Here is a 12732-nt window from a genome sequence, read left to right as displayed (position 1 = left end):
TCACCTTCTCACTGCTGCTTTGCCCAGCCATGGTCCCTTCTTCTCCATCGTTCCCCAGATCTTCTCCAAAAAGTCTCTCCTCTCCTATTCACTGCACTCCTCCCAGAGTAACCACCTTCCCCATCCCAGTTCACTTGCTGTTCTCCTGCCCTCAGATTCGCTTTTGTGTCTCCTGACCTTAAGTTATTGGGGATGGTGTTGGTCCAACTTTAGGGGCAACTTCATTCTTGTGACATTTTGCAAGTTTTTGAGCTTTTTGCGAAATGATATTCTGCTGAATTGATATTTTTTTCATCGGAAGGCTTAGACTTCTGGTTAAGATCCCTCCTTTTTGCCCTTGCTTTCCAACCAGCTGACATCACTTTCTGCTTTAAAACACTGAGAAACTTCCCAGATAAAAAGATCACCGGAACTGAAGTCTCCATCAAGTACTTCTGCTCCAACAAAGCAGGGTAGCCAGACCAAAATATATTTCAAAGAATTTTTTTCAACAAGCTCTGAGTCAGCACCCAAATCACCAAGCACTCTGAGAGTGCTAAATGAGGACAGAATCTCCAGAAATATTTAGATGCTAAAAATGAAAATGCTTCCATTGAACATATGTGAACTCTGAATTTTTCCATGTGTTTATACTTTGTCCAAACTTGGAGTACATCTCTTACACCAAAGCCATACCCTTTTGAAATTCCAGTTCCTTTGGAGAGAAGGAGCTGATGAAAGCAAAGAACACTGGAAATTTTCTGCTGGGGCAATGCAATCTTTTCCTCTAACCTCATCTCAGAAATGAATGAAGTGTTTGAATGAATTTTCTTCTCCTTCAAATAATTCAATCAGTGTGAGGCAGACACTTATGAAAAATAAAATAATTAAAAATTAAAAAAAAAGCCCAAGAGGGTAAAACTTGGCAAAGATCTAAGGATCTGAAAATAGAGGCTTATAATCGGAAATATTGGGCAACTGCTAAAGTAGCAGTTACCAGCATCACCTCTAATATTTGCATCATGTTGTTGCCTGATGAGAGCCTTGAGTACGTCCTCCCCGGGAAGATATTCTCAGTCCCTGTCACTGGGTTATTTCGGGGCAGCCGAGGGCTCCCTACACAGCTGTGCTGTGGGCTCGCTGCTCTTTCACAAACTGCCTTCCTCTCCCCAGCCCGCTGGGTGAGAGAAGTCAGCCGGGGCTCCCCACTTGCCCCAGGGCAGCAGCCAGGATGGGATGGCATGGCTGATGTCCCCTTTGCCCACCTGGGCGGTCCTCAGGTTTGGGGAGGGCTCCTCACTTCTGTGCTCACCCAAATTTTCCTCCCAAGGAGGGTGTTGTGGAGGATGGCGTGGGGACTCCTTGTTCTCCTTTCTGCCACCCCCTTTCAAAGCACTACTTCATGCAATTGTTTCAGGAGCCCTGTTTGGTGTTGTGGAAGCTGTGTGGACCACCAGGTGCCGCTGGGTGGGTGCTGGGTCTGCACCAGGCCCCCCTTGCCCACCAAGTGCGGGTGCCTGGTGCAGCTGTGCACCTCCAGGTGTTGTCCACGGTCCAGGTGGTCCTCAGCATCGCTCCGCACTCCTGAAGAGCCAGATATTTGCCATCAACTGCATACAGCATGAGCCAAGGTAGAGGCAGAAACAAAGCCTGATGGATGGGATCTCAGAAGAATATTTTTATGGATCTTGGAAGGGGAAGCTGAGAGCCCTCAGCAACAAGCCCTAGCCCCAAATAAAGCCACGGTCCTGTTGCTGGTCTTGGTTGTTAGCACTTGGCACGGTGTGTGTTTTCTTTCGTTTTATGGGAATCTGATGTATTTCACCACTGGACAGAGAAAAAATCATCACTGAGAGTGTCATGATTAATTTTTTTCCTCTTGAAGAACTATGAAATTATTCTGAAATGTATGACACGTGTATAATAACAGCCTAGTGCTCTGTTTTTAAAAAATGTGCTAGAGGTGTTGTGCAGTTTCCCAGAGGCTTAATGAGGGAGCCATACTGTGTTGGAAATTTTTCAACAATAAAAATTGACCTATTACATGCTCATGTAAAATGAGGGTTGACAATCACACAAATATGTCCAAAATCAAATGCAGGCATTGTAAAATATCACTTCTTTCCCAGAGAGAAACTGGTCACCTGTTCACAGTAGGGTTTTGCATTATATCCTATTCAGTAAAGAATAAGATGCTTCCCCACAGGGAAACAAAATGGCAGCAAAGTACTGGCCCAGTGCCCTTCTATGAATGCTTTTTGCTGACTGTTTTGCCAAGTCTTCAAAAATAACACAGAGGCATATTTTTTCAACATATGTTTTGCCTTTTTGTTGTTATAAAAGCACAAAGGGAAGAAAAGGTTCTTCATTATTCACCGCTTCATCATCAAAAGAGGAAGAATTCATTGTTTGCTTGTTTGATTTTCTTCTTCCCTCTATAATACTTCTTTTATTTTCTAAAAGTCTAGTCTCTTTTGCTTTTTTTTTTTTTTTTTTTTTTAACACATATCTTAGAAGTGACCACTTCTTAAAAATTGAGCATATGGCTCTGAATCTGCAGTCTGCATTCAGCGGAAAAGTCTATTGTAAAACACAGAGATTTGGAGTCTTGGGAGCAGAAAAGTTGGATTCAGGAATTATTGAGTATACTATCAAATAATCAAAGAAAGTAAGTTAATTAAACACAAAGTGTTGAAGAATAAATTGAATATGGTATATATTACCCCTCTGCTCAGAGCAAATTAAGCCACTGTCAATGTTTGCATGTTCTTTAGATATTTAACAGTAAGTTTTAGCCAATGTAGCCTGAATGACACACTGCATGACTGTTTGGATTTAAAAAATAAAAATGAATGTTACATCGCTACATGTACTTCACCAGTAAACATACTTAGAGTCACCTCACTGAACTGTGCTTCAGTTCCTTGCCCAGTCATGCTGTTACAGCAAGACAAAACAATTTGGGGAGGAGGAACATGAAGCAAAGAGAGGTCAGACTTTACCAGCGATCTTGTCAAGTACTGATCTCTGTGTGTTAAGGGATTAAAGTATAAAAGCAGAACCTGGGTGGTAACTCAGTATACCAAGCTACAAGTTACGGGACTCTTCTTCAGCAGGGAAATGTTTTTGTGCTTTTGTTTTGATCTCCTTTCAGGTTCTTTGCCCTTGTTAATTTATACAGTTAAAAAAAAAAAGAAAGAAAGAAGTCCTATATGCGAGGAGATAGATTTGCAATGTAGTTTATGCCACATTTAAATAAACATACGTAAAGATTAACAACAAATAACATAGAAATGGATGACAAAGATCAGGAGAGAAAGAGAATAAAATTTACCTAATTGTAAAGCAAACTAATTTTTTTGGGGTGGGGGCAGGGGGATAAAATTGCCTTGTTCTGATTTTCAGTTCAGAGGTATACGGATAGGATATTACAAAGCAAAATGTTGTGTGCTGCCGAGAGAAGTCGGAGAAGTCACTCTGGCTATAAAGGGTATTGCATTTATATAATGGGAAAAACCTATCACTGAATAATTTAGGTTCTTCCAAGACAGAACCACTGAAGCTGATACTATGTGTAGAGGGATACAATCTGAAAGATCCCAAAATAAAGGTGTGAGAATTAGTGTTTATAAGAAGTAAATAGATATCGCGAGCACTGTCAGTTTTAACAAAGAATACCTAGATTCCATTGTTACTTGTAGATGTTATTTGGATGATTACTTTACTGTTAATATCTAAGAATCTCTTAAAAATGCATTCATGAGTTATTTAAATTTATGTAATCAGTAATGACTCAGACTCTCATATAACTTAGGTGTACAATACTATAATACATACGACAACTGTAACGTAGCACTCCAAATCCCAAAAGAACAATATCAAAGCAATACTGGTTATTTCATTGCTTTTACTATATTCTAATGTCTTGACAATTACTTAAAAGCCATATATTCCAGTGCTATGTTTTATTAACTCACGCATTTAGTTTCTATGGTATATCTGGTTTATAGTTTAGTTTTGTGCTGCTAACAAAGGAAGCTTCCCAAGTAGAGATGGCCACCACCGCTATTCACATGTTCATTTCAGATCCTGTTGTAATGCTCAGTTTGTGTCTGGTGCCTGCTGTCGATGATTGCTGGTACATGACTTATGATTCATTTAGGAATAGAAGCTGACTCAAACACCAATAAACACCAGTTGTTTACTTCTAAAACAGTCAATTTTCTTTAAGTAAACCCTGAGGAAGTTGCAAAAGTGCATACTGAAACTTGGCACTCGTAGCTTGAATGCTGAGCAAGTTGTTTGGGAAAATTACATGGGAAAGCCAATTTAAAGTCGCTGAAGTGTTGTAAGTATTGGGGAATTAGGCAAATTTGTTGTACAGAAGGTGTAGCTGGGATCTAAGTCAACAGCAAGAGTCTGTTCACAGAATGTGTGTAGGATTTTAAATACTGCTTGTAAATAATTACACATATTTTATTTCTCTCATTTCAGTGACTATTTCAACAAGTACCTTCTTTGATGGCTTACTGGTGACTGGCCTCTACACCTCTACCAGTGTTCAGGCTTCCCAGAGTGTTGGTGGTTCCAGTGCTTTTGGATTTGGTAAGTCTGGTGTAATTCATGTTCTGCAACCCAGGCTAATTAGTACTTGGTCTTAGAGAGAACATCAATAACAACACAGTTATTTACGCTATTATTTAGACTCAGTAATCAACAACACATGAAAGTCAGTGGAAGTCGATGTGATAAGTCAGTGGTAGCTTTTAGACAGCTTGCATTCCTTCCTTCACTTTCTCTGTCTTTGGTCAGCCCTGGTACTGCTATACTGAATTATATGGATTTTAGGAGAAAAAACCTGAGCAGCTGATCTGGGCAGAACAGCCATTTCTAAATCAGGTGACATTTGGATAAACTAAAACATTTATCTCCAAGCATTTAACTCTTCTTGGACTGAAAAGCTGATTCCTTTGAGCTTAATGTCAATCTACTTTTTCAACCCACTTAACAATCGTATCTTCCTTAAAACTGGAATACTGGTCAATGTATTTTATATAAACAATTATTTTCCATGTGGGAAAAACAGCGTTGTAGTACAAGCTACAGGAAAGTTTTTTGCGAAACTATTGTATGCTTCAGGTTCTGCTGTTGCACTCAGCGGCAGAAGCCAAGCCAGCTGTGTTAAGGACAAGCACTTTTGAAAACTAGTTTCTAAATATCTGTATGTAATTTACCACTGTATGTTCAGCAGGTTATTATTAGGTAGTATTTTTTATATTTTTACAAATAATCTTCCAAAAAAAGAAAAAGAAGGGAGGGGGAATTATCCTCACAGAGCTATTATCATCTATGCTGAAGGAGGAAGCCCACCCCAATAGATCCAGTCTGTATGTTTTCACCTTCCACTTCCAGTCTTCTCCTTATCTTGATGATGCCATGGTAATACCTGGTGGTGATGATGTTTTCTTGTAATTATCTCTGCTATAACGCATATGAAACTTGCCTGGCCCTGTGAATGTCATACAGAAGTGATACACTTGGTCATAAATGCAAAAGTGCAATGTAAGTAAGCTCATGTTGTAAATAACACATTATTTTAAAATGTGAGTTCAGGAATAACTTGAGAACAGCTCTACTCATGTGAACAGCACAATGATTAGCCTCAAACTGAGTAAGGTAAAATGAACAAAAAGATTTTTTTTTTTTCTGGAAGAAGCAGTGCTGTTCTTTCTCATTGCCCACCACACTCTTTACCAGGTGAATGGGATCTGTCAGGGTAAGAGAGGATGGAAAATTTCTGAGGGACCAAATGGCTGGCAAGCCTATCTTTCCAGAAAATAGGTCTTTAGTTCATGTCACTGGGGAGATTTTCACTTTATGCTGAAAACTCACCAGGTAGGATATGCGTGCCATGTTTAATCACATCTAAATAATTTAAGAATGGAATGTAAGTAAAATATTTTAAGAACCTTAATAACTTTGTGCATTTATGGAAGTAGACCTGCATTTTTTCCTGAATTTGTATCTTTATTTGTAGAGTGGGGCTGGTACAATGTGTTTCACGGACAGACCTTATATTACCTTGGGATGAGTGACAGGAGAAAAGACATAGCCTGTTTCAGTTTGATGAAGGTCACTGTATAGCTCTGAAGGTGTTGCTTTGACCATTCCATTGCTGGTAAAATAACCAAGTAAATCGGTTCCACATATTCTGTGGACCAAAAGAAAATGCAAACCTATGGGTTGGGTAAGTCTGAAAGGCAAAGTGATGTGCAAGCAGTCAGGCATGGTTAGAAGTAACATGTTTTGCTTGTCAATACAAATCTTCAAACATAATGACGAAGGAGTTCAGTCCTGAGTATTTCTTTATCTGTGTGAGGGAAAAACTGCTTCCATCTGGGACCATTCTTTTGGACTTTCTGCAGACAAACCATAGGGTCAGATGCATTACAGTTATGCAGCATTTAAAATAAAAATCTCAGTGAAGGAAAGATTTCATCAGCTTTTAAATGTAAATTTTGATGCTTGTTTTATCCATGGTGGACTGATGGCTCCCACCATGGAAAATTACACAAACTTCTTTTTCCACTCTGCAGTGAGAGCTGAGAAGGTTGGCGTCTTCCAAAAAGCATGTAACGTGATTGATCTGCACTTAAAACTATTTGGTTGTTTAAAAGTTAACAATATTTTTAAATTCACAGTCTGCAGTAGAAAGAAAGAGTAGTCTCCACAGTATGTAATATATAATTTAATATCTTAGCAGGTAGGAATGGAATTGTTTCATTTTCTCAAGAAAATATAAAGCACTTTTTCAAGAAAGCCTGGATCCATCTGTTGTGTCATCATTTCTAATTAGCAAAGAAGCTGCTCCTCCTTTCCAGCAGGTGATTGGGATGTTCACCTTAGATTCAGCTTGCTGGAAATGAATCTTTTTTAAAATGTTGAGAACTCTGTAAGGTTCAGAGACCACAAATCAAAGATTTGTGTGGTTTAGTGTAGAGCAGATGGGTGGACAAAGCTGGTCCTTTAAAAAATAGCATAGCAATATTCTGAAATTGGGTTGATAGCAGTTACTTACAGAGCAGGGAAGAATATTTTTTCTCCTGTGCAAAACTACCACTGAAATGCTCTTGTCTGCATTACACAGGAGGTCACGCTAGATTACCATAATCTTCCAGACTGCCCCAAGTCTATGAAGTCTTCCCAACATACACAAATCTGTCTTTTGTGCCATAAGTTACTGTGTTGTGGCTCCAATTACCTTTTAATTACCTAATTTAGGAAGTCACTTGATAGACACAAAATCATTATTCAGTTACCACAGTTAGTTAACCATGTCAAGAACTTTGAAGAAAACAGATAAAAATGGTAGTAGTAGCAGGTTTAATTACAAGGGTTATGAATTCTTTCTTTTTCAGTATATATTGTGTAACCAAAGAAATAGTTTCTTTTTTTTTTTTTTTTTTCCCTGTGGGATTATACCAACATGAAACTTGCTGAAATATTTATTTGGAAAACTTTCTAACTACTCTTTGGGGGAGATATGAGTCAGCTTTTGGGGATAAAACTTAGTAGTCATCTTAATTATTCATGTTTTGTCCCAAGCTGAACCATTGTCTGGGTTCAGATTAAGTAAAACTAAATCTGTAAATCTAAAATCAGAACGGGGATAAAGCATAAATGTATAGTGGAAACCTCACCAAACAAATTGTGATGATCCCTAGAAAAGAAATTATCCCCAAATCTAACTTTTAGACAGTGTTGTTTTCTTTGTAAGATCCCTTTGATGCAACAGATATCCTGAATTGCATCTCTCCAGTATCATTTTCACTGTCATGTCTGAATCAGTGGGATGTGTATATGGGACTTTTTTCCACGTCCTTCAGCATTGCCCCTAAAGCTTCATTCTTGCTTGTCGTCTCCCCGTTTTTCAAGCCATATCGATACCCTCAGCATCATTAACACCCCGTCTCTCTCTGGAGGCACACTTTGGACTTATGAAGGATCTCTGCCTGCGTGTTCTTTCTCTTCTTTTGCTTTTGACTCTGAGAGCCCTTGCTGCTGTTTGCTTCTTTTCTACATCTTGTGGCATTTGCTAGCTGCACTCTGGGGTTTATCAGCACACCAGGGCTACTCTCCCACGTGGCCAGGATGTCCATATGGTCATTTCGGGGCTCTCACTGCTAGACTTATTCCAAAAATATAATAAAAGAGCAGGAGAGAGGTACCACAAAACACATTTGGAACCTTCAAATGCAGTGGTGGGGTTTGAATGGAATGATGGCTTCCAAATGAAATTAAGGTTCAGTGGTGCTGGGGAGCGGTAGGGGGACTGATACGTAACTTGCATAAGTATGAGAAAGCAGTTCAGCTCCTCCACAACTATATGCACTTGAAAGCAAGAAGTGCAATATCATTTATGCAATTAAAGGAGAAGATTACAGCATAATCCCTTAGCAGTGATAAGGAGCACTGTGTGCTGAGAACCTGAGTCTGTCCTCATTACAGAAAATGTAAGCCACAGTTCCACTAAAAAAAAAATCTAATTTTCTGTAAAATCATAGTTAATCATTACACTGATGTTTATATTTTAATGAGCGCAGAATAAACAAGCAATTTTACGATAATACTCACATATACATTAGCCTTTTAACCTAAATTTAAAAGGCCCTTTAGAAAGTACATAGGTTCTGTTATTTATGGTAGAGACAGTGGATTCAAAGCTCTCCCTGCAGTGGGAAGTGTTGCTACCAGCCTAATTGACTAAAAGAAAAATTGGGGTTTATTTTCTGTGTAGGTTTATACAACTTGCAAGTTACTATCTTTTAAAACAGATGTCTCTTTTCTACAGTGAGGTTATAAACTCCTGGTGAATTTTAGGTTTTGGTTAACTCCGTGAGCTACTTTGTAAGAGACTATGAGAGTGATGTTATCTGGAAATATTTTAGTGCCTGAACAGGGGAATTGCATGTGCTAGAAAACAAAACAAACAAACAAACAAACAAAATACTATATGAAAGATCATCCTTTAAAAGACCATCATGAGGTTTTCCTGTTTTACAGTTCTTTTTTTGTATATTATGAAGGTCGTCGTCATTCCTGTAAGTAATACATTGAGTCTCTGAAATTTAAAAAATAAAATAAATAAAATAAAATAAAATAAAATAAAATAAAATAAAATAAAATAAAATAAAATAAAATATTCCTTAAAGTATGGTGAGTAATAAATTTCCTAGAAAAATGCCTGGAAAGAGCAATCATCAGAAATAATTTCTTGGCATTACATTCTATCTTACACACTTTTACTTTTAAATTACTCTGTTCCCTTCTGACAGAATTAAAGCAGTCTTCACATAATCCTCTGCTCAATGTTTTGGTTACATGCATGTTTCCATTCCAGACTAAAACCAAAACCTCTTTAAATTTATGGCCGAAGGATCTTTGTGATCTGGTTCACAGGTCACTTGTAGTCTTAGGGCAGGGTTACTGCAGGTGGGAGCCATCGGTGGTGCTGCCGATCTCCTCCCTGGAGGAAGAAGGGCAAAGAAGGTGCCTTCAGGTAGCTGAAGGGCACCACAGTGCCATCTCCAAGAAGGCATGGTGGGATGTGCTCTGTTTGTGCAGGTGGTGCCTTGGTCCAGATCGAGCACTGGAGACGTCAGAGGAGCCCATGTGCTTCCCCTGCTCCTGCACCGGGCATGTGGTTTGGACCCTCCAGAGGCTTGGTTTTGGCATCAGTTCATGCTCAAACACTGTTGGTTCCGGGGCAATGTTTTGCTTGCAGATTTTGACAGATAAAAGAAAATATCCCCTGCTGACATTTTAAGATGGAAAAAGGCCAATTGTTGGATTTTTCTTGTTAGGTGAGCCTACAAAGCTGCTCCCTCCTGCTCAGTCTTTGCCTCTCCGTGCATGTTCACAGCTTTAAAAAGTAAGGAATAATCGGCAAATGCCAGCTCTTGAGAAAAAGTTTTCAGCTGTGTACATACGACTGCTCTTGAAGTGCAGTTCTGTAACTTACTGAAATTGCTGTGGATCCCTGGTTTACTTTGTGACAAGCCAAATGGGCTCCAGGACCCTCCCTTCACACCGGAGATATTTGCCAGAAACCAAACAGATGGTAAACTAGGAAGAAATGACCCTCGGCATTCTCATTAGAACAGTTGGGGAAATTTTAATAGGCCCCCATTTGCCTTGTGCTGTATCTAATACCCTTTGAACTGCCACTTCTTTTTTTTTCCAGTTTGTTACAAGTCAACTACTGCCATGTATATTTTAATAGGGATTATCAAATACAGTTTGCCCAGAAGTTGTACCAACCCTCCGCTGCTAATTAGCAAAGTTTAAATAATCACTGAGTTCTGGAATAATTGGAAAGAAACACTGTTTTTCCTGCCAATGCATAATTACCAATTAACAGGAAGATAAAATATCTGTATAGCAGTCATATCTTGGAGAATTTGTTAACAGTCAATTAAATAGTGAGTTGATGCCAAACTGACATTGGTCAAGAAAGTTTACATTTTAGTTTAATTTTAAGATACTCCCCTCTGCCAAATGCATGTAACAAAGCTATAGCAACCATAAAACTTCCAAAGTTTGTCTGTCAAGATGTTTGTTTAATTACCACTTAAATGTATTTATGGCCAAAAGTTGACCGTTTCTACAAAAAATTGTTGACTATCATATGTGTCTTACAGGAAGGGCTTCAGCTTTATTAATTCAAATGGGAAAGGCAGTAACTGTTGCTTACCCAACAAGGAACTGTGTCCACCTGCTGAGGAGGAAGATTCCCCACACGTACATGGCTGAGGCAGACAGTAGTGACCCGAGAGTGGAGGAACAGGAAATGCTAAAAATACTTAAATTGGCCTAGTTTGTGTCTAGTGCAATCCAGCCCCATCACCTTGAACACCTTCACCCATTTCTGCAAGTACTCTTGTACTTGTCAGCTTTACCCCAACTGCCTACTGTGGCAGCAGCAGCTCATCAGCCCTGGGTCTTGGACATCGAAATTCAATTTTGCCTAATCTGCTGAGAAGCCCTGAGTTACACTGCAATTTAACATACATAAAAGTGAATGATGGCGTCAGCTCCATGATTTATTTCAAACATCTTTGGAGTATTATGAAGATGACAGTCTAATAATTCAAGCTTTTAACCTTACAAGTATACCTATAGCTACTATTAGCAATGGTGTTGTCAAGGTGGCCAAGGTTGAAAAGGAGAATGAACCCATGTGAATGTGCGGCACATGTAATATTTTTTGTATTTGTTAGTTTTGAATAGTCAGTGCAGATAGCAGTTCAACACTAAAAGCAACACAATGTTTTGCAGATGGAAGGATAGGTGGTCACTGCGGTGGAAACAAAGAGGAAAATTTTACGTTGTGGTAGTGCTTGTAAAAGGGCCCTTGTAGTTTTCTAACAAGAAAATGCCTTTAGAGACAGTTCTGCGTAGCCAAAAGTAAAGTGCTAATTGATGTGTTGAGGCCGATTCTGGTCCAATTTAACAAGAATGTTTATTCTGTAGTGATGTTTTTTCAAGTCTTATATACATGTGGTTTTCTTGCCTGGGATGGCCAGAAAATGGTAAGGGAAAACCTTACAGTGTCATAGAATTTTAATGTTGTTTTTTTTTTTTATTGAATTTTAATTTTTAATAAAAGGCATGTAGTAAAAAACTGATGTAAAACTTTGTAAAGTGATCAGTTTTTTTGGCTGCTTCATATCCCTGAGAGGAATCTGATCCCAATAAGGTATGGATTTCATTACAAATATATTAAGAGATTAAAATATTCATTGTGACAGGTTGGTGATTTTTTTATCTGTACTAATAGCTATTGAAAGTAGTAAGTTATATTTTTCAAAATGTGCAAATTATAGGTCTTTTTAGTAATGTAGAATAATTTATATATATATACACACACGTATGCATTCTTACATATGTATTTCTTTCTCATTCTCCTTATTTCACTCAATTTCCAAATACCATCTTCAATTGCTGCATTTTGAATGCAGTTAACCAGTACATTCCAAATCTTTATTTTTATGTAAAAACAAAAGAAAACATGTACAGCGGCACTTGTGGCTTTATCTCCATTCACCAACAGAAAAATAAAACAAATGATTAAGATCAAGCAGTATCCTGTAAGTTTGCTATCCACCTTAACAGAGCTGTGATCTGGCTTTTGGAGATACCCAGCACTGTACAGCAATTTGTATGTTGAGAAGCTCCAGTTCATTCCACGCATCAGAACCTATATGTCAGACTTGGCACCTGGAAAATGAGATAGATTTGAGTAGTGACCATGAGGGAAAAATTGGTGCAAGTGACAAATTTGTAGAGCTTCTAGGTGTGGGACAAAGGTAAAGCACAGCAGCACTACACAGCTCCCACCATTCAAATCCCACCTAAAACCTAATGACGTTCCCTTCAGATCTCTGAATCTTAGAGATCGAATAAGCTTGTCTGCTCTCATGAATGGTCCCATAAACTCCAAGTCTCTTGGGTTAGTTTGTAAGCCTGTAATTGCTCAGGTGTGGAGATATTCTGATCTTCCACCTAAGCACTGCTGTGACTAAGAGACAGGCAAGGAGCCCCACCATAGCTGCTAGAACCTGATACATCAGATTCATCCAAATTCTCCTACACTGCGCTCATTTCAGAAAACAAACGAACAAACCCAAGACAGATGGAAGAAGGAAATGGGTGGCAACCAGAGACATGGAGTTGGTTTGGCCATTTTCTTGA

General features: G+C 38.7%; 1 protein-coding gene across 2 annotated transcripts in view; it reads left to right on the top strand.

Annotated features, from left to right (window-relative positions):
- Positions 1-12732, top strand: part of RELN (reelin) — a 293768-nt gene that overhangs the window by 41707 nt on the left and 239329 nt on the right. For both annotated transcript variants that reach the window (XM_083821372.1, XM_083821373.1), the window contains exon 2: positions 4474-4584. In XM_083821372.1, the coding sequence (XP_083677498.1) occupies positions 4474-4584 (111 nt within the window). The remainder of the gene's footprint in view (positions 1-4473; positions 4585-12732) is intronic.

The sequence above is a fragment of the Anser anser genome (assembly GCF_964211835.1).
Source record: "Anser anser genome assembly, chromosome: 1".
NCBI classification, from domain to species: Eukaryota; Metazoa; Chordata; class Aves; order Anseriformes; family Anatidae; genus Anser; species Anser anser.
This window is presented reverse-complemented; position numbering and strand designations above follow the sequence as displayed.